The sequence below is a fragment of the Coenobita brevimanus genome, chromosome 26 (assembly GCF_032717465.1).
Source record: "Coenobita brevimanus isolate Jiangsu-jjx chromosome 26, ASM3271746v2, whole genome shotgun sequence".
Classification (NCBI taxonomy): Eukaryota; Metazoa; Arthropoda; class Malacostraca; order Decapoda; family Coenobitidae; genus Coenobita; species Coenobita brevimanus.
In genome coordinates this window covers 19,038,732-19,061,933 of record NC_136979.1, presented here as the reverse complement: position 1 = coordinate 19,061,933, position 23,202 = coordinate 19,038,732, and the positions used below count along the sequence as shown (strand labels likewise).

The window sequence follows — 23,202 nt, the reverse complement described above, 5'->3', positions numbered from 1 at the left end:
GATCAGCTGATCTGCACGAAAATGCTGCACCCGCCAGCTGCACCTGCGAAAGGAATCAAGGTGGAGCATCAAAAGTGTCATTTCTCTCTCTCTCTCTGCCTAGCAATCAGTACTTATGTTTATTATTAACCAGGAAACGTAGTCTTTGAATTCACAAATCTCTCAGGACCCTTGTAGTTTACTGGTTAACCTAGCATTATTAACCAGGAAATGTGCCAGTTCTTGAAATGCTCAAATTTCTCAGAATGAGTAGTTTACTTGTTAACCTAACTCTACACTTACAGTTAACATCAGGAAGCTGAGAATCCCTACGCAGTCTCGGGCAGGTCACATTTTAACACCCACCGTGGGTGTGAACACTCATGTGAATAATATGCATTCTCTGGGAATCCTATCGAGAAGGCCCACAGCTCGAGACACCACAAGGTAATTCATATGCAGCCTCAGATTGCCCTTACTGGGGTCTCAAACTTCCCCTTAACCTATGATATACATCTATATACAGGTCCTGGACGTAACGTGTCCTGTGGGACCAACGGGCGAGATGTCAGCAATTACTGGTACACTTTTAACTGGGAATCAGGCTGGTCCTTGGATTACTCAAATCTCTGAGGATACCTATCTTACGGAACCCAGCATACAACAGTTGCCCGTGTTAGTCAGCAGTTAGCAGGCGAGACATCAGGTCTGCACCTAAGTTATCACTTCCCTTGATGTATCTCACAACAAAGTTAAACTGCTGCAAATACAGTGTCCACCGTGTTAATCTTGCATTAGCCGTCTTAGTTGTGCTGAGACTAGTGAGTGGTATATGATCAGTTTCCAGAGTGAATGGTGCTCCATATAAATAACAGTAATATTTTTAACCCCTGAAGCATGGGTCGTCGCGTTTGCGACGCTCGCCAAAAAGGACATAACGGCGAATCGTTGCGTTTGCGATTCGAGTTAATTTTGAATAAATGCGGGCAAGGATGTTCCAGCTGGTATTGTCTATCAGTACCACCACCCTTTAGCTACAATTAGCATACTTTACCTTTGTACTACTGACCTCCGTTGTTGCTAGGTATCGCGTTTTTCCCCCCTCCCCCCCCACCATGGCCCGGCCAGCCTGGCTGTGATATATGGCAGTGCTCTGACTGCTCAGAACTGTAAATCTGCGCTCTCCTCTCACAAGCAGTTTATGCTAATAGGAAACGCTTGTTTCCCCAGTTGTCACACTAGCTTTTTTTCGCGCAGTTTGCCCCTGTTTAGCGTCAATTTACCGCAGGCTTTCAAAGTGACATTTTGGCGAGTTCTAGCTCTTCCGAGTCAGTGCGAGCGGCCGACAGGAACGAGAATAAAGTGACGGGCGTAAGGCAGAATAAAAAGCGTGCCGCGGTGATCTTTTGGGAAGTAATATGATTGAAAATAATGTAGTATACGTGTTTTTAGCTGTGAAAATGGAAATGTTTGTTGAGTAATGGGAAGACCGCTGCCGCGCTGCATGTCGGCCGTACGCTTCGTTGATTTTAGCCTTATTTTCAGTGCTTATTGTACAAATATGGATTCCAAACTACCTGTACGTTGTAGTATAAAGTTTACTGTGACAGAATGAGGCTGTGGTAGAGGGGAAACCTGGTTGCTGGAGGTGTGAAAGTGAAGATTTTGTTACCCAACTTTGCAAGTCTCCACAAGTAGTTGGGTAGTCCATGAAGGCTCAACACCTGTCTCTGGAGAAAGCTGAATGTAAGTACTATCTGCCATACGAAGTATAATGTTCTAGGGTTAATCTCTGATTTTTGGCTAATATTTTCCTACTGGTACTCAGACCGCGATCAAACCCCACCACCCGGGGGGGGGGGCGGCTGTCCATGGCCGCACTTTAGGGGTTAACACCATCAACCACGGCCAAGAGTTCCTTCTCAATGGTACTGTAATTCCTCTAGGCGGGTTTTAGCTTACGGCTGTGGTATGCCACTGGAAAGATTCCACCTTCCGATTCTTGCATTAATACGGCACCTACTCCATCTTGTGAAGCATCAGTGCACAGTATGAAAGGTTTGTTGGAATCAGGCCACTGCAAGATAGGATCCTTACACAGCATATTCTTAAGGGTGGCAAAAGATCTCTCTTGCGCTTCTCCCCATTCAATGGTGTTTGGAGCATGTTTTTGTAGCACCTCGTACAGCGGTTGGGCAATGAGAGCAAAGTTGGGGATAAAACTCCTATAATACCCCACTAGGCCATGCCCTAACCCGTTTCTTGGTCATGGGTCTCGGGGCTTCTCTAACTTTCCTAATCTTGTCACCCTGACACCTGCAGCGATTGTTGCCAACAATATGTCCTAGGAACTCCACCTCACTGTGAGCAATTTTACACTTGCTAGGCTTCACAGTCATGTTGAAACTCTGGAGTCTACTGAAGAAAATTTCCAAGAGTCTGAGGTGCTCCTCCAACGTGGCAGAATGAACGAGGACATCGTCAACGAACATCTCTACTCCTACGATACCATGAAGCACTTGTCTCATGGCACGACTGAACACTGCTGGGGAATTAGTAAGTCCAAATGGGAGGACTTTATACTGATACAACCCCCTAGGAGTAGCAAAGGCAGTGAACTGACGGTTCTCTGGGTGAAGGGGAATCTGAAAGAATCCCTTCGCCAAATTGAGCTTTGTGGAATATCGTGACCCTGCCAGCATGAAGAAGATGGCTATGTGGTCACCCATCGGCTCAGCATCCACTTTGGTGATTGCATTTAGCCTCCTATAGTCGCCACAAATCCTGACTCCACCATCGTTCTTGCTGACTACTACTATTGGACTACAGTAAGGAGATGAGGAGTTTTCAGTAATACCTGCAGTCTCCATGTCAGCAATTTCGTTGTCTACTGCGTCCAGTAGCTGCATGGGAATCGGATATGGCTTAACCTTTAAGGGAGTATTACTGGTCAACTCAATTTTGTGACAATCAACCTTTGCAAGTCTAGTTTTCCGACTCTGGGCATAGGCTTCACAGCCTGCTATCAAGGCCCAGCAGTCCTCCTACATACCATACACCTCTACATGTCACCACTTCGGCACTAAAACCCACCGTCCATATTGAATACATGCTAGGGCTGTCTCATACAGGACTGGTGTATTGGTATTAGCGGGGGTATTTTTATGACATGTCGGCGGGTCTTCTGGTAGATCAGTAATGCCTGATTTAATGAAATTCAAATCCTTAAACTGTTCCCTGCCCCAGCGGGGATTTGAACCTGGGTCCGTTAGAACGGCAGGCCATCTCTCTACCGATTGTCAGAGAAGACATCAGCATACTGACGGAGCAGTGACCTTATGGCATTCTGGTCACCTAATGCATAGTCAGTGTTAAGTAAAACACCTCCGACAGTCTCCTCCTGACGGGACTGAACGGTTAAGGGCTCGTCATCATGGTCATCAGTTGGGATCACCGCGGCTGCCCTGGTTTCTTCCAGTGGCTGGTCACTATCATCAGCTACTTGTAGGGCAGTCTCCTCGGGGTTTGACCCATGATAAACCTTCAACATGTTAATGTGGAACCTTTTGCGAAGATTCCCCATCTGAATTATGTAGTTGAGGTCTGAAATGTGCTCTATTACATCAAATGGACCCTTCCACTGTGCCAACAACTTGTTCTGGGCAGTGGAGAGTAACACCAAGTACTTATCCCCTGGACTAAACTTCCGGAGTTTTGCCTTCTTATCATAATAGGCTTTCTGAACTTCGCGCGCTTTGATCAATTCTTCTTTAGCTAACTCGCACGTTGACTGGAGGCGGTTAGCTAGATCAAGGACATAGGTGTAGGTGGTCTTGACTTCAGGGTCAGGTTCTTCATCGTCTCATAACTCGCGAAGGACTTCAAGTGGTCCACGGACCGACCTTCCATACACCAGTTCGAAAGGTGAGAACTTCAAGGAATGCTGTGGGGCTTCTCGAAAAGCAAATAGAAGAGGAGCAATGAACCGCGGCCATTCCTTTGGCTGTTCGGCGGCCATGCACTTTAACATCTTCTTGAGAGTCCCACTGAACCTCTCACACAACCCGTTACACATGGGATGATAAGGTGTAGTTCGCAGGCCTCGGATGGACAACAACCTGAATGCTTTGTTCATCATTGCAGAGGTGAACTGCGAACCCTGGTCGCTTAAGACCTCCTTGGGGATACCTATGCGACAGAACACTTCAATCAATGCCTCAGCAACAGTGATGGCCTCTATATTCTTAAGGGCCACAGCTTCAGGCCACCGTGTCAACAGTAGTGAGGATATACCTTGATCCATCACTTGCCCTAGGAGAGATTGGCCCAGCAATGTCAACTGCTACTCTCTCGAACGGTTCGGAGATTACAGGCATTGGTTCCAATGGTGCAGGATGGACACGTCCCCAGTCAGTGGTACGCTGACACACATCACAGGAATGCACAAGCCTTTCCCATTCCTGGCCAGAAAAAGTCAGCATGGATGCAGTCAGAGGTTTTCTTTTGGCCCATGTGACCTCCCATCACTGAACAATGACCTAAATCAAACACTGCTAGGCGATACTTTACGGGAACGACGAACTGCAGTCGAACCTTGCCCTGGGGTGTTTGTGACTCACAGTATAGCCGTCCTCGCTTATGAAGGAATCTGGCTTGACCTCCCCGTGAATATTTAATCACCTTACCCTCCAGCTCCTTACACACTGAGGCAAGTGTCGGGTCAGACTGTTGTTCTTGGACAACATCTTGACTACGAATCAGATCTTGCGGCGTTGCGACGGTCAACAGGGTGACACGATTCAGAGCCTTGGTCATGGCTCATGTTACTGCAACAGCCTAAGTCTGAGTAGCATCATCTACGGTGCAACTGCTTTTGACCCCTGGTATGTTGCCGATAATGAGGTCAAACAAGGGCTCTGGCATGACAACAGCAGCTGTCAAGCCTGTGTAGAAAGGAGATGCCACCTGGATACATGCCTCAGGGTACAATCTCACTGATCCATCAATAAATCTAACTTGGATCTGCCTACCCGTGTACTCGTCGGGCCGAACTAAACTTTGCTTGACAGAGCAATCTGAGGATCCATTGTCTCTCAGGACATTTACAGAAATGCCTTCGACAAACCCTGGCTGAACAAGAAAGCCAGTGTTACTGGTGGAAAGGTCTAAGGAGGTAGCAGCCAGTCATTGGTGAGACTGGGGAATGAACGATGCAGCAAATGTGGCGCCCTGAGAACTAAATGCCTGAGGGGTCATGCCCACCATCTGAGAAGTTGGAGCATTGACCACCTGAGATGGAGAGTTCATTGTTGCTGGGGGACCAGTGAACCGTGGAGAAGTACCTGTACTGGTGGGGTTGGCACCACTGTGTGCTGCATTTGCATCCTGCCTCCGATACACTAGAGTCGATTGTCCTGACTGAGGGTTACATGGTTTGTCCTTGCCCTGCTGGTGCTTGAAAAACCGGTACTGCTGCTGGTTAGGGTTCTGCTTGTTGTACCGCTTCCACTCAGGTTTCTGGGTATTTGGGTATTTTGCCCCTTGTCCTTCCTCTGCAGTTTATTTGGACCTTGGCCATTATTCTGAGAATGGCCTTGTTGCTGGGGTTCGGCCTGAGATGGTTTCCCAGATTTATCAGCTTTCCTGTTCCAGGTATGCTGCTTGCGCGTTTGATACCCGTATGCAGTGAAGAATGCATCAGCCTTCTCCACCATTTGGCTGGCATCCCTTACCTGGCAGATCTTAAGCTGAGCCGTAAGTTCGGCAGGCCACGACTTTTCTAGCTGCGTGCACAGCGTAAGGTCAATTATCCCCTCATGCGTGGAAGGAGTTTCATCTTTCTCCATCCGCTCATCTAAGTAAGCAGTAAGCCGGTCAAGAAACTGAACGGCAGTCTCTTTTTCTAGTAAATGCACCCTCATAAACTGACTCTTGGCGTCATCAACTGTGAGACCGTACACTTTGATAAGCATGGCCTTCATCATCTCAAACGTGAGATTGTCTCCACAAATTCTGTGGAGAATATCAAGGGCAGGGCCCTCAAACAGGCTAAGGAACTGGAACCGCTTAGCTGCATCATCCAGCTGGTACAGCTGAGCCATGTCTTCGAAACGAGCTATGAATGGCTCGATTTGCACACCTTCCCTGTATGGAGGAAGCTTGATGTGTGGGGTCGCCAAAACATGTGCAGGGAGAGTGCTCGTGGAGCTTGGGTTAGCTGGACCAGACGTGTCTGAAGCCAAGGAGTCTCGCTTGAGCCTCAGCATCTCAAGTTCATGTTTTTCACGTGCCTCACACTCAGCACGTTTGTGTTCTCGCTCTCTCTCTCGTTGTTCTTGCTCGTATTTGCGTTGTTCTCGCTCTTGTTCTAACTCGAGTTAGCGTTGTTTTTGCTTGTATTCACGTTGTTGTCATTCTTGTTCTAACTCAAGTTCCCGTTGTTTTTGCTTGTATTTGCGTTGTTGTCGCTCTTGTTCTAACTCGAGTTCGCGTTGTTTTTGCTTGTGTTGACGTTCTCTCTCGCATTCCTCGCGCTGTTCTCGCTCATATTCACGTTCTCTTTCACGTTCCTCACGCTGAATTCGAGGTTTTTCCTGAGCATCATTCTGATGTTGCTGCTCATAACTAAACTGAGAGAGGATGCAGTCCTTAATTTTCTCGGGGTCGCTAAGCCCCATATCTTTAGCTTCCTGTACATAGACGTCGGTAGACATGATGCTCAGTCTGAGTGAACTAGAGACTAAGTACTGACTGCTATTTTGCAGAGAAATCCCAATAATCAAGAATGAAGAATGCACAGGTTAGTGGTGACCAGTTTTATGTAGTTAAACTGGTAAAGAAAGAAAATTAAACACCTGACTGTGAAAACTATTACGTATAATTAATAGAAATGAATCAATAATCACCAGTAAGATAGTGCCTATAGACTTTAATGATAAATACCTAAGAATGAGTGAGTGAGTATTATTTCGTGAATAACTTTAGAGCTAGGAGTTAATATCCTGGCAAGGTCGCCAGATGTCACGGGGTTTTTGAGAATTTATAAGTTAAAGAATGCTTAAAATGTTGCTTGTAAATATGGACAATGAAATGACTTGTGAAAATCAAGCAGTAAGTTTACTTTATGCCGGTTTACTTCGCTGATTCTCTAAGGATGAGAATTTATAAACTTTCTCAACAGTACACAGCAGAGACTAATTACTCACACTTGCTGTTTGTTAGTACTGTTAGCCTCTGGAGAAAGTGACTCCACCCCTGACAATCAATAACTAATGCTATTAACGATAAACAGGTTCTTGCCGGTGCATTAACTCCAGGCTGGCACAATGGATTTCAGCTTAGTACAAGTGGACTGTCCTAAGTACCAGTTATGAATAATACAAAGCATTTATGCGAACTAGGAGCGGCAAGTAAAATAAGCTTAATGTGGAGAAATAAAACACGAGTTTACATTACATTAAGTTCAAGAAAAAGAACTGTAAATTTATTAATTACACTGAAATAGATTTTGTTACATGAGTCTCAAATGAATTCAAAATAAGGAGAACTCACTCACTCACTCACTCAAAAGCTAAACTCTTAAACCTAGGAAAAACGAAAGGAAATACTGGTCAGAGAGTGGGCTAAGCAGAATTGAACTGGGCATCGGCACGTAGGATGGATGCTGCAACTGCTAAACCTCTACGCCGATTCACGCTGAGTGGAGATTTCTGGAACTCGCTGGACGATGGCAGCGCTGCTCCACACTGGGCCCAAACGAACCTGCTCTCAGGACGTTCCAATCCTGACTGACTTCAAACTGTGAGAAAGAGGCGAGGGCCGGCCGTGCTTGCTAATGGCCAACGGAAATAATGTGAGCGATACACACTCAGAATTAATCACTCAGTGAAGGTGCTAATGTTGCGTGCAAGGATGATCACTTATGAAACAGTGAAAAATGATCTAAAAGCCATTCCAATCGAGCGAATGCATGGACGGTTGAAATGAGAGATACACAATGAGAATTCCAGTAGAATTCGCGGTTTTCACGGTGAACAAAATTGTCACGAACTTATAAACACGCTCGTGCCAATTCGTGACAGAGTTCTAATCCCATCAACAAGCTGTGAGCAAGAATTGTTATTCATTTCGCCTCACAAGCGAAATCTCACTCACCGTGAGTCAGTTTGACTAGCGGGTCGCATGTTAGCCGCTTTTGTCCCAGTGTGACACTGCCTTAACTATAATATCCATGGCCAGATTGTGAGCTATGGGATTGTCTGTCCTCACGGAATTGTCATTGTCGGCGAAAACAAAGTGACCTAGGATGTCCAGAGACACCACAGTGCCAGCAAACACTACAGGATTTCTTACTCCGACATGTTGTCGAACGGCCACGCTCACTGGACAGGCGATGACCCCAAGCAGGTGTATGCAATATGCGTCGCGAGTAAGAATGAGTATTAGCAGAAGCACCGCTGAATAGATGAGCATGAATGAGTAGAGGAATGCAGAGCCGCCCCAGACGTTGGTGTTCACATACGCGATTGAGACTGGAAGAATGTTGAAACAGACATCATAAGTACACAGGATGGAAAATGAGAGAGAGAAGGGGAAACTATGGTAGAAGTAGTGAGAGGGAGTGATTGTGTAAGAGGGATACTTTGGGAAGAAAGAGTAAGAGTATATGTTTTAGAATTATCTGATAGATCGTAGACAGCATTAAGACTACGATGAAATGTATAAAGTGTAGCAGAAGTTGGAGTAATATTAGTAGTAGGAATAGTAGTAGCAGCAGCATGAGTGTCTGAGTCTGGTTTTATATCAGAAAATAACCCCTATGAAGCAGGGTTATGTTACTATCACCACTGTTATTATCATCATCTATCGACTGGCGAGTTGGGGAGAATTTAACGGGATAGAAGGCATCTCTAATCGAAAAGGCAAAGTATGGGCAGTGAAGTATATAGCTACATTTATGAAAATGAATTGTATATCACTGCACACGATGAAAGACAACGGACAGTTTTATGAAGAATGAATAAAGAATATATGAAAGAATAAAAGAATAAAGAACGAATGAAAATGAATTATATAAAATGAGCACTATATGAAAGAAAACTAGTGATTTTATAAAGAATAAATAAAGAGGGATGAGAGAAAAAGAGTAACAAGAAAAATGTAAAATCAAACACTGAATGAAATCAGGAATTAATAATAATATTAATCACAAATTTAGGAAAAATGACAGGCATTTTCTAGAGAAGGTAAAAATGTAAGAGTGAGGCAAGAGGTGTTCACTCGCGCAAACGTTGTTTTGGAGTGGGGTGGGAAGGTAACAGAAAATGAGAATTACAAGGGTATACACTGCAAGTGAGTTGACTGGAGAGAACGGGATGATGCAAGTCATGACGGGGACGCATGTGAGTGGTGTAGTGTCTCTCACCAGGCAGAGTTGCTGAATTGACTGGAGAAGCCTGATGACGAAAAACTGTGACGTGGAACGATGTGGTTGGTCACACTCTCTGGCAAGGCAGGGTGTAGTCAGGTTGGTAGGCGGTGAAGGTGAGTGAAATAGGGCACTTTTTTCACCAGTGGGCAGGGGCTGTAGCAATTCACCCCACCATAGGTGCAGGACACACACTCCTCAGTTCCATACAGCAAAAGGCAGTAAATGTAGGCCCCGGAGATAAGCACTGATCACACTGACAGCGAAAACAGAGCCGTGTGTGGCAGGGTAGAGCAAGGTGGCTGGCTGTCAGTGACGGTTTTATTTTTCCCACAACTGGCCGGGCAGAAGTAAAGGCAATTACAGTTTACAACACTGTAGGTCACTGGCAGGGCAGAGGTGGGTATTGTGGTGCAGGTTGTAAAGAAGACTAAGGTGGTTTGCATGACACAGGTTTGGCAGGGCTGCCAAGCACAATGCATAGTGTCTTGCCGGTAATTATATCGAGACTATTGTAGACGATATGTTGGTTGTTCAGACCTCTGCCACCATTTTGAACCAAGCATAAAGGGCGAAGGGTAAGTTCAAGGTCCATTGGAACTTTCCACTTTATTCTTGACTAGATGCTCACGGAATCTGCTCCATTCGAGCCCTGCCTCTGAACTAATACTGACTAACCGTAACCAGCCGGCATCTCACACCCCGGCCTGTAGACCTGGACTCAGCATATATGGCAGGCGACGCCAGCGAAGGCTGCAAAATCTGTCATGTAGGATGGGCCACAATTATAATTCACACTTAAATACTGTTAGATATACGCTAGTATATACTGACATCAGTTTAGTTGTAAGAATTAAATCATTTGTAACACGGTCAGCCCTGGGCGAATGGTGAGTAGCTTGCATAAAGACGATGAACAATACTTCTTTTGAAAGACTTACAACCATACTTCCACTGGCAGAAGGTGTTCTCATTAAAGGCCACATGATAGAGTTTTGGTGAAAATAGCATTATCCAACAAAAACGCATTTTCTGCATTTCCGGTCAGTGGTCTGTAGAGCCCTTCCGTCGCGTGGCCCCTCAGTTCATATCCTTAAACTGTTTCCTGGCCCTGTTGGAAATCAAACCAAGGTCCATGGGGTCTGCAGGCCACCTGTCTACCGACTCGACCACTGCTTCTTTTTATTCTTTTTAATAGTCAATTAATTAACCAGTTTATTTATTTTTCAGCACAGGAGAAACCCTGGTAGAAGAATGGTCAATAAAGATTGCATGTAACATCTTCAGTTTAGGAAATCTCACCCAACTTGAACGTTATTGTCTGACTGTAGTGAAAGTAAAATAAATCAATTAAAAGAAGGCATTATACTTAAATGCGTAACAGTTTTAGCTTCTGTAACTCACTCTCAGGTAAATGAAATCGTCTCTCGTTCACTGCATAGAATACTACTTTAGAGGATTCCTGTGCTAACATACTGTACTTGGGATGCTCTGTTCCTCCTTTCATATTTTTTCATCAGCTACAAAACTCGCTTCCACCCTTTCGATTTCAGTTCCTCTTAATCCCGACGTATGTCATTTTAGCTTATTTCTCTCTTTTTTTTTTTTTTCTTTGGGGATCTTATTACGACGGTGTTCCCTTGAGATTTTATTCTTGTTTCCCCTAGATGTTATTATTAAGCTTATAAAAGAGCTCTAGCCGGGAAAGGATCATAAATGGCTATATTATATCCATCTGTTCCACCTCAGAAAGTCTTACCTAAAGCGAATGATATCGCCTCATGGTACCAAAAATAAAATACCTTATTGAAGTTGTGTAATGATTTAAACTCTCATGATAGTGCTACTGTGTTATATTCCAGTAAATGAACGCTAGACGAGTTGATTAAGATTACAGTGAGTCATAACAGCCCGAGAGGGTTGAGTAGCCTAGAAAAAAACTAATTAAATCAAACAAGCATAGAACCACCAGTCAGTACTTCAATAACATTCTGTGTGTGTGTGTGTGTGTGTGTGTGTGTGTGTGTGTGTGTGTGTGTGTGTGTGTGTACGCGCGTGCGCGCGCGCGTTTGATCCAAGATGTTTGATTTTCGAGCAGTCTTCAGTCAAACCTCAGGGATCACGGTCTTAATATTAACCTGAGAGTGTGAAGAGGGAAGGAAATCCCCAGAGCTTTAAAGTCATTTGTGGGATATCTTGATTAGATTTGTCAAGTGTTCTTCGTGCCCTACCGGGCTGCTTAGCACTTGGTCCTGTGGAGGGCTCTCAGGCTTCACCCTCGAGTTTTAATAGCTTGCGGTACACAGGCTCGGTTTCAATCATCTGGCAGTTGCAACAGAATGACTAAATGTGTGGGGAATCTGTTTACACAGCCGGATACGCAACATAGCACCAGTGTCAGTGTTGCCATATTATCTTCTGTCTAAATTTCAAGGGTCGTTAATACGTCGAAGTTGATCAGTTTTCAACATTACATGTTTCCACCCCCCCCGCCATGAGTTGTTTGAGTTACAGACAAATGGCCCAAAAAGTATGGATCTGCTTGCAAGATTTTTTGTACCATTGCATGCAAAACGGTATATGGTTTCCAGTAATATACATTTTGTTGAGGAAAACTTGCTATTGTGAAAAATCTGACTGTTCTAACGAGGGCTGCCTGAAACCGATGAATAGCTGCTTCGATGCTGGACAATCTCCTCTCAACGTGCTTCGTGCAATGCATGGCCAATGGGGCAGTTGTTAGGGGCAAAGACTCCCCTTAAGAAAATTTCAACCTATATGATATTGAAATGGGTCCATCTGTGACCATACTCCAACCATCCTGCCAAGTTTCATTGCAATCATTTTTCCACTTTCCGCTCCATTGCACAGACAGACAGACAAACATCCACACGGTTAGAATTATAATACAGTAAATTAGCCTGCTTCCCATATGAAGTGCTGAAACCAGGCATTTTTGTCATTTGCTTCAGAAACTGTGTGCTTCCCTTTCCCTTCGCGATCTCAGTTTTAATAATGAGGTCCTGAGTCAAACTGATACCTGTTGCGCCGTTGTCACTCCAGCTGGTGTCCCTATTCACCAGTGTCTTGAGGAATGCTGGTAACATTGGTGTTCTAAGCACTGTTTTAGCAAAATCACGTAGATAATGTTTCCTCAGCAGAACAATATCAAGAACATGGATATGAGTCTGTTATACAGCTTTGTAAGTATGCTGACAACAAGGACTTGAAAAAATACTGGTACTGTATATATTATTGATTTCTTTTCTTTACAAACTTTTTATAATATTTTACAGCTTACGATAGATGTCGCTTGCCATAATAAAGTAAACGAAAGTCAGGGTAGACTTAGTTCTAATGATGCTTTCTAGCACCTACTATGAGAGTATTTCTTGAACCGTATATCTTTGACAATAACCACAGTGCATCTCAGCGGTGATCATTGAAGTGAAGAAATTTGTGGAAATATTAACCCCTTCACTACAATGAAGAATTTTTCATCTGTATTTTGATGACTGGATATATGACTTCATTTAGCATCGGAGACTTCTCTTGGAATTGAGAAGGCGGGCACAATCTCCATAAAATCACAGTATGATGACATTTTTGTTTTAGTGTATTCTGTATGAAGACGATTTCATTCCGCTTAAGAGTGGTTGTTCGTAGCGGAATTTTATGGAGATTAAATGTTACGTCTCTAGAGATGATTAAGTTCAAGGAGCCAGTAACTTAGGAGCTTCTGACATAATATCTTAAATATACAATGTTGACGCTCACTGAAATATCATGATTAAATAAGCAGCTCAGTGCAATGACGTGATTTATATTTTCTAGATTCTATTACGCGGTTTTATTACACTGAAGGGAGACGTCGTGTACCTATTGAAGGTGTTAATGGAGGTTCTGTGTAAGTACACCATTTCGAAAGGTCTCTCCTGAGCTGAAGAAAATTGTTCGGCGTTGGTAACAGTAAAATGAAAACAACGCACTCGGACGGAGGGGATAAAAGGGTTGTCCTCAAGGTCTCTTTCAGCACTCACCGTACTGTACGTACTGTAGGTAACCAGTTAAACAGATGCCACTTGCTTTTTCCACCTTGAGTGCATTTTGAAAAAAAAAAAAATGTTCTACAATACCTGACATTTGCAACTGTTGAAATATATATACATATATATATATATATATATATATATATATATATATATATATATATATATATATATATATATATATATATATATATATAATATTCAACAAGAAAAATGAGAAGGTTATTGGCTAATGAAGTAGAATACTGATGGTCACCTGGTGACCTTTTACTGCGTATGATGATGAGGGGAGAGGAGTGGAGGGGAAAAGCCGATATTGCCCTCACCGCCGCCTGGTGATGCTCAGTTATTGGTGAGGGGGACGTGTTGTCACCCCAACCCACCCTGCAGGGGTGAAGACTTCGCCCTGTTCACCCTCCACCGCTGTGTCTTCATTATGTTCATGGCTAAGTCAAGGGATTCTCAAGCAGCAGTCACATGCTGATTATTGCACCAATTTGGAGAGATAATTTGGCCGTAAACCTGAGGCGGGATTTTGGTTTGTGTTGTTAGAACACACAAAGTGAGTACGCTTATTGTAATGGAAGGAGAATGAGTTGTATTTCAACCTGTATCATAAGAAACCTCGGTGATACTGAGAAGGAGAGAGAGAGAGAGAGAGAGAGAGAGAGAGAGAAGATGGACTCAGCAGGAGAAAGAAAAGAATACAGAAACAATCTGCGAAGAGGGGATGAGACATCTTCTCTGTCATCCCTGTCCTTCGTCCCTCACACTCTCTCCCCTTACCTATCTCTTTCTTATAGACTTTCTTTCCCATGTCTTCTTTATTCTCTCTCTCTCTCTCTCTCTCTCTCTCTCTCTCTCTCTCTCTCTCTCTCTCTCTCTCTCTCTCTCTCTCTCTCTCTCTCTCTCTCTCTCTCTCTCTCAATCTCTTTCTCTCTCTCTCTCTCTCTCTCTCTCTCTCTTTCTCTCTCAATCTCTTTCTCTCTCTCTCTCTCTCTCTCTCTCTCTCTCTCTCTCTCTCTCTCTCTCTCTCTCTCTCTCTCTCTCTCTCAATCTCTCTCTCTCTCTCTCTCTCTCTCTCTCTCTCTCTCTCTCTCTCGTTCTTCATTCCATCCACTTCCTCCTCCACTCCTCGCACTCCCTCCTTCATCCCCGCACTCTCCCCTTCATTGTTGTCATTCCTTCCTTCATCACCCCCCTCTCCCTCCTTAATTCCTCCAACTATTGTCTTCATCCCTCCCACTTCCTCCCACTCATTCATATATTCCACACCATTCTTCATCCCCCACACCCTACCTCGTTCCTCTCACTCCCTCTTTCACTCCCTCACTCCCTCCTTCACTCCCTCACTCCCTCACTCCCTCCTTCACGCCCTCATTTTCTTCTTTATCCCTACCACTCCCTCCTTCCCTCTCTTAACCTTTCCACAGTTTCCAATCCTCCCTTTCTCCCTCTTACGTTCTCACCTCTCTGTTTTCTCCTGCTAAGCTCAGCCTTCTCTACATCCTCTTCCTCTCTCCCTCTTCCTTCTCCCTCTCTTTCTCTCCGCCTCTCTCCTCTCTTCCATTTTTTCCCTGCTTCCCTCTGTTTCTCCCCTTTCGTTCTTGTCCCTAATTCTTTGTCTTCCCTTTCTTCTCTCCTTTTTCCTCCGTCATCCCTCTCAGCCCCCTTTATTCCTTCTCCCACCCTCCTTCCCTCCTTCCTTCTCTCTCTTTTCCATCCTTTTCTCATTCCCTCCTGCGTTCCCCTCCCTCCTTCCCACCTCCCCTCGCTTCTCGACACCTTCCTACTCTATTTGCATATTTCCATGTTGTGTTGTGTCAGGCTGGCGTCGTCCCCCTCACAGCGGTCAAGGAGGGAGGATGATACCAAAGTTGACGCTGAGAGAGAGAGAGAGAGAGAGAGAGAGAGAGAGAGAGAGAGAGAGAGAGAGAGAAGCTACATATTTGTTTCAAAACGTATTGGTGCAGACTTTGCTGGAGACATTCCGGCATCTCCTGTGATGGCTAGTACAAAGCATCCAAGGATTCTACCTAGTGTTGGTTACCCCGCCTTCATGAGGAAGCATTATATCGACTGCTGAAGAAGTTCCCCAAGAAGTGCTCTTATCTTGTAAATATTCAGAAAATAATGGATTAATTTCCATGGGACATTGCCTTTTTTTTTTTTTTTATCTCTTAGGGTATCGTCACCTTCGTCCTGTGCGATTCTTTAGGGAGCTAATGTACATACAACATCAGTACAAGCACGGTTTCCTTCTTGCTGAATATAAGAACATAAAATATCTGTAGTAGGGCTGTTGACCCATACTGGGCAACTCCCATCAAGGCTATAAGCAGAGTACGAGGCAAACTCAAGTTAATACCTCAGATGGCTGTCCTCTCTCCCTCTGTACCCTGAGGGCGAAACTGGCAGGAAAAAAAAATAGACAAACACCATGAGACTACCAAACTGGCATTGTAAATTATAGAGGAAAGGCTGATGGAACGACTTACAACGATACTGCACTGGAACCTGAGGAGTGGGTGGGTGGGTGGGTCGGTGGGTAATAGTTCTGTTCTGCGTATTTCTGAGACAGGAAAAAAGTCCTTTTTCCCATTACCTTCCATTCATAATCCTACCCAGTCTAATCTTTAACAATGTCCATCAAATTAACGTCAGATATATTGATAGGTAACGTCGACTCATTCCAAGCCTTCTTACTGTATCTCTTTGATGATTTTTTTTTTCATCTTACAGTCATCTGCGTACATTTGCTGGTGTTGTCTCATGACTACTCGTTGTTAAGCTTGTAGTAATGTCTCTCGTATGAATTCTTTTGATCCACTTAGCACTTTAATCAAATGTGCCCCAACTCTCCGGCTTCCTCGTGAGTGTAAGTTTATCGTTCTTAAGCTGCTCATAGAGAGCGTTCCTAATGTTGTGAATCATCTTCATCATTCTTCTCTGACCACATCCAAAAATATTAATATTCATTTAATACCACGGGCACCAAAGATGTGCTACATACTCCAAGTGTGGCCTCACTAAGGCGGAATGATTTTAGCATTACTTTTAGAGAAAAATTGTTCAAGCTTGAAATTAAATCTAAGACTTAGTTAGGTTTATTTTGTACATCATTGAACTCTTTGATGGCTTGGCTTTAGATCTTTGCTAACCATGATCCCTAGATCCACTTCAGTCTGATTATAGATTTCTACATTCTCTAATTTGTAACTGGCTCTTTAGATATTCCTGCCTACATTAAGCATTTCACGTATCTCTCCATCAGATATAACGTAGGCTCACCCTTTTTCACTCCAGCTCTCTACTGCAAAAGTCAAGCAGTACTCTCAGCATTTCATGAATGAACCTAGCCGGCACTGGAACTGTCTTCGTCTTTCAGTCATTCCCATTGCCTATGACCTCCAGGTCTTTAAATGAAACTGTCCTGGCATTCCAAAATAATCGGACCTAGAATTAAGATTACCCTGTTTTCTGTTTTCTTTGGAAAGGAGAAATGTTGAAGGCTTCAGCCTTTATTTCTGCATGCAAAAACCACAACGTCATCCGATGGGATCAAGATACCCGTACGTATAAGAAGTACAAGTAAATCGCTGAGAAAGAAGTGACACGAAATCTCATAAGTCAGAGACTAGGGCCCAGAGGAACACAGACTGTCCACAAAATCTGCCTCAGATTCATCCAGCCACAACTCCCTGAGGCCAAACATCTGGTGAAGCTAATTAGCAAGTTTTGTGATGTCTCAGCGAGGGTGGAGGCAGGCAGGAAGGTAGAGAGCAGTAGGAGCAGGAAGGTGGGACACTGAGGGTCTGGAGGCAGGCAGTGAGGGAGTGGTGGAGACAGGCAAGGGGTGTGGAAGCAGGCAGGCCACAGTGAGGGGTAGAGGCAGGCAGGCAGGGAGGTAGGGGCGGAGCCAAACCAATAAATAAAAGAGTCAAATAAAATAAAATGAAAGAAAACGGGAAAAACGGTAAGGCGGTGTAGAGGGTACATAGGAAGACAAGAAGTGACAGACAGGCAGGCAGGCAGTTAGGGATGGAAGAATAAAGGTTGAGAAGCACGAAGTACTGGTAGCTGATGGGAAAGGAGACAGGTTAGCAGGCAGAAAAGGAGCAAAACGATCCTGAGAAGAGGAGTCGACGAAAGAAAAAACGGAAACCAAAGAGTGAAATATTATATGACTATCAGATCTACGGCATGGAAACTAAATGTCCTGTGGGAAGTGATTTAAGTTACTAGTGATCATATTTTTGGCGATGTAAATAAATAAAATGGATATGAGCAGGACGTAATAATGATGCTTACTTACTAGTTGACTATAACTTCTTTAATATAATTCTCCGGGTATAATACATTGCTCGATCATGTAAGTTATAAAAATATAGAATAAATAGTTCGTTGAACGCCCTAATGACCATAAGCTTTAATTATGTAATTTTTGCTATTCCCAGACTGTTTTTTTCGGCAAACAAGTCGCCTCTCGTCGTCTGCGTGTTAAACAGTCTCCATTAACCTTAAGGTGAGAAAAAACTTAGATCTGTTATATTCCTAATAGAAGGAGACAGTCATACGACGTATCCAGCTTAGAAGTCTCTCGACAATAAGTTAACCCTTTCAGATCGTTGACGTATTGTTTAGCTCAGTTTTGCTATTCCCAGACAATTTCTTTTCTAAATAACAATGAAACTCCAACAGTGAAGGGGCTAATGAAAGTTGTATTTAGACCCTCCACTGAAAAGAATCTCTAAAGAGCCGAGTGAAAATCTCTAGAGACCTAAAAAAAAAAAAAAAAAAAAAAAATAGATACTTATAATCGAAATCAGGGTGTTAAGACAAATGTTTCTGTCTGATTTGAATATTTCGGAGAATGTAACGTAACTGAAACTGCGATTATGTTGAGGACGACATCAGTAATCTACCCATTAATTCACATCATACTTGTATTAACTCTTTAGTCTGATGACGTATCTTTGATTTTATTATTGCAACCACCGTGTGATTTTATTCCGGTTAAGGGAAACCTCCTAGTAGCTAAGGAATTAATGAAGACCGTCAGTGGTAGCAACCCCAGACGCATCTGAATGTGAACCCGCTGGGGTGCAGGCTGGAGTTACCTTTTTCCGCAGTCCGCCATCCTCCCTGCCTAGGCGTCGAAGGACATCTGTACAACTGGACAACAGAGCAGCCCGGACAGAGACGGCCTTGGCCCGGCTTTATCGGTGTGGCACCAGAATGGCGTCCGTCACCAGCACCAAGGCTATGTAAAGTCTCTCCATTCGAAATACCCGAACTATATGATCTTTCGGTATCGTGAATTAAATATAACAAAAATGTTGCACTTGAATTGACGGGGTTCATCTTTTATGCAACAAACAGTTTCGAAGTGGTAGAGAATGCAGTTATCGCCATACAATAAAATATTATCCCCTTCAGTCCTGTGACATATTCATATTCTTGCTGCCGCCAGTCGAATTTATGCAACTTAGAACAGCTTTCTACTTCAGAATTTAATGAAACCCCAATTTTTAACCCTTGCTTCAATGACTTATCAAAAGGTGAAATCCCATAGAAATGGACAGAAAAAAAAACATTAAATAAATCATCTGAACATCAGGATTGAAACACATCATACAGTAAGTTTAACTCCTTATGTCCGATGAACTGTTTTAGATTTCCTTCCTACCTCCATATGATATTTAAAATTTTAGGATAACCATTTGCAGTGTCTCCATCAAAGCTCTCTCCCTAATCTGAATAAACTTTTCTGAAAATGGCCAGAACACAATGAAGAATACATTATATGTATGAAAGGAATAACTGACATAAATCTTTAGTTGCCAGACTGCCCTGTTACTGTTTAAACCTTCTGTCTGTGCTTTCATCTCTAGACTCCTTTCTGGTCGTTCTATAGCTGCTGTTGTAGACGGCCACCGACCTTCTCCTAGGGTTATCAATAGATTATTATGTTCCTCAGGGTTCTGTCATCTATTTACTTCCTTCTATTCATCAACGACCATCTAAGTTGTATATTTAACTCGATCAACTCGTACGCTGATGACCCCACCCTTCAAATTTCCATTCGCTTCCCACAGCTTCCATCTCAGCAGTCACTTCAACAAACAAGGGATGAGGCTATAACAGACCTTAATTCCTGACTTGGCTCACATCTCTGATTGAGGTAAAAGTAGCCTTATTGTTTTTAATACATCAAAAACTCATATATCAACCCAACAAAATCTTCCACGGGAGCGTCCTTTAATATTTAGTAATATCGAACTCAACCCTGCATTATCCCTAAGCATATTTGGGGTTTCATTCTCTCGGGATCTTTCATGGAAACATCATATTGCTCCTCTTGCCAAATCTGTTTCCAGGAGATTAAGTGTGGTATGCCGATTTCGTGTCTTCTTTGCTCCGGAATAGCTGTTGACTTTATACAGGGGTTTTATTCGCCCCTGTGTGAGTACAGCTCCCATGTGTGAGGGTGTTCCTCACGTACAACATTCTCATCAGGATGGAGTCAAAGGTTTTAGATCTCATTAGCTCTCGTTCTTTTACTGACTCCCTTCAATTTCTTTCTCATCGCCCCACTGTTGCTCCTTTATTTCATTTCCATCGTCACTTCAATGGTCACTGCACTCCAGAACTGTCTGCGTGCAACCTTTCTCTATTATGGCGGACGAGTAGAACCCGTCTGGTAGCGAACTCTAACCCATTTTCTGTCCAGCTCTTTAATGCAAGAGTTAACCGATACTCCTAGTCTTTCATGTGTGCAACAGGTGAACTCGTGGAGCTGTCTTCCTCTTTCTACGATCTTCAGTCTTTTAAGCACAATAAGTCAAGACGTCTAGAAATGTCTTTGGTTTCCTCCTCCCTTGCATTAAAAAAATATAGCACCAGGTGTTAAACGTAGCCCTTTGGCTGTGGCGAGTTTCTGGCAGGTGAATATCATAGTCCATTGTAAGGGAGAACACAGTTAGACGATCGGTATTCTTGGTCACAACTTTAATCGTGCACTGTTTCTCCATAATTTTGATGTCCTAGGTACCTCCTCACCACAATAAAACCGTCTCCATTAATGGAAACAATATACCAAGTACGTAATTCGAGGCGAAGAAAATTTTTTGCACAATTTGTGAACCCTTGTTTTGCACAATGAAGTTAGAAGAATGTAAGACAAACTCTTTTCATAGTATTGATATTTCACCTTTCTTTTCCTTGGAGAGATGGTTTCACTATGATTCCCATATAGTCACTCCGAAAATGAAGGAAGAGTTGATAACTGGATTAAGTTTCCTATGCTCTCTCTCTCTCTCTCTCTCTCTCTCTCTCTCTCTCTCTCTCTCTCTCTCTCTCTCTCTCTCTCTCTCTCATTCAACGCCATATCTTCCACCGCGTCCTATCCTGCGTCTCACCCTGCCTTTACCTACTACCTGCCATTCACCATATCAGTGACCATGGGCAAGCGAATTAAGCAGAGAAGCAGACAAAAACAGACAAGCAAGGAAGGAGGTAAGGGAGGCATGGAGGAGGTTGGCATGGGTGGAGGAAAGGAGGTAAGAAAAACATAAAGGTAGATGTTGTGGGTGGAGAGAGGAAGGTAAGGGAGGCCTGAAGGCATATGGGGTGAGTGAAGGGAAGAAGGTAAAGAAGGGATGAAGAGATATGGTGAGGTTGGAAGGAGGAAGGTCTGGGAGACATGGAGGGAGATGGTATGGGTGGCGTGATGGAGGTGAGGTGAACTGGGGAGGGCATTGAAAATCAAGTGACTGTATAAGGGAAAGACCGAAAGAGGGAAGAGATGAGCTTGAACAAATGAACTGTAACGGCTGTAGCGAACACGATCTCATCATGTTTTATATGATGTGAAGGGCAATTAATTATAACAAGAAAATATTTAGGCACTGGAAGGGGAAACTAGGTTAGTGAGATTATATCGGAAGTGGCGAGATCAGAACGAAAAGTAGAGAAACAATGAAACTTACTATAGAAAGAGTCAAAGGTAGGTACAAACAAAGAAAAAGTAGGGTGCATACAGCATTTCCTTCTTCCTTCACGCTTCTGACTCATCCCCTCTCTGTTCATGCCTACCACCAAAGCAATTTTCTTCCCTCCCCTCCTTCCTTAATCTCTCTTCCCCTTCCTACTTGCCTCTCTCTCACACAATTTGCATAAGAGCCTGTCAGATGACACTAGTTGTTCTCGCAGGGCTAGTTGGTAACCTGATGGAGAAGGGGCCAGGAAGAGTGTTGTGTTGGTTGAGGAAGAATGTGATGCTGGAAAGGCAGGATGTGGTGTTGATGGTGCTGTGTGGAGATCGTTGTACGGGAGGGGAGTATGTGGGCAGGAAGGAAGGGTGCGGTGGAGAGGCTGGGTGTGGTGGTGCGGGAGGGAATATGAAAACAGGTAGGCAGGGTGCGGTGAAAAATAAGCAGAGAGTTAGGCAGGGCGTAGTGATGGAAAAGAGAATGTGTTGGCAGGTAAGTAGTGTGGAGTTGTGGTGGAGAAGGAGATGTCTACTCAGGAGAATAGACAGGATAATCATGTGGTAGCGAGAGAGGAAACACAGGGTTGTGGTAGAGAGAGACAAGTGCTCGTGACCCTTCGGGCCCCTCTCACTTGCTCCTGCGGAGGGCTCTCGCGCTGGTATAGTTTATTCTTGTTTCTTCTTCTTTTTTTTTTTTTTTATGTGCTCGACTCTGGGCATAGGCTTCACAGCCTGCTCCCGAGGCCCAGTAGTCCTCCTACACACCATACACCTCTACCTGTCACCACTTCGGCGCTAACACTCACCGTCCATATTGAATACATGCTAGGGGCTGTCTCATACAGGACTGGTGTATTGGTATTAGCGGGGGTATTTTTACGACATATTGGCGGGTCTTCTGGTAGATCGGTAATGTCTGCTTTGAATGAAATTCAAATCCTTAAACCGTTCCCTGCCCCAGCGAAGATTTGAACCTGGGTCCGGTAGGACCGCAGGTGCACCTCTCTACCGACTGAGCCACCGCCTCACCCTATGGAAAAAAAATCCTACGGAGATCCTATGCAGCGCGCCTGGAGTGGCGTTTTTTGGTCAAAATGTGATCGATCTTTAAATATAGTAAAAGTTTTTCAATCGTGATGGGACCAAGTTTTTTCACATCAGCGATTATTTTTGCTATTTTTGTGCCAATTTTGGTTCTATTTGAATGTGTAGTTTCGGCTGCCCAAAATACACACACACACACACAACACGGCTAGTGCTATAGAGTATTAAAAGGAGATTGGACGCAGAGAGGAAGAATGTCTTGTGGCGGAGCGGAGAACATGGGAGTATAAAATCAGTCCAAAATGCAAGTTCCTAAGAAAACTGTTGAGTTATTCTGTTATTTGAGAGAGAGAGAGAGAGAGAGAGAGAGAGAGAGAGAGAGAGAGAGACAGACAGACAGACAGACAGACAGACAGACAGACAGAGGCAGAAAAAAGTAGAAATCTCTCTGTATTTTATATAGTTTACGTATCTAAATGTCACATTTCAAAATTCATTTCATTTTTTCCATCCTCCACTCCGTTACAATCTTCCTGTCTCTCACCCATACATTATATGTTTCATCCCGTGTAATCTCCTTTCTTAATTTTTTCCTTCCTTCATTACTTCTATACCTATTATCTTCCTCCGCAACTCCCCCCCCCCAACACACACATAAATACACAGACTGTATTATCAGTAATAAAAATGTAATTAGCAATTAAAGGGTA

General features: G+C 43.7%; 1 protein-coding gene across 1 annotated transcript in view; it reads left to right on the top strand.

Moving 5' to 3' along the window:
* The first annotated feature begins 8,337 nt into the window (after nucleotides 1–8,337).
* The window catches only part of LOC145393983 (roundabout homolog 2-like), a 184,543-nt gene continuing 169,678 nt past the window's right edge, over nucleotides 8,338–23,202 (top strand). The window contains exon 1 of the mRNA XM_080267957.1: nucleotides 8,338–8,407. Within this exon, the coding sequence (XP_080124083.1) occupies nucleotides 8,338–8,407 (70 nt within the window). The remainder of the gene's footprint in view (nucleotides 8,408–23,202) is intronic.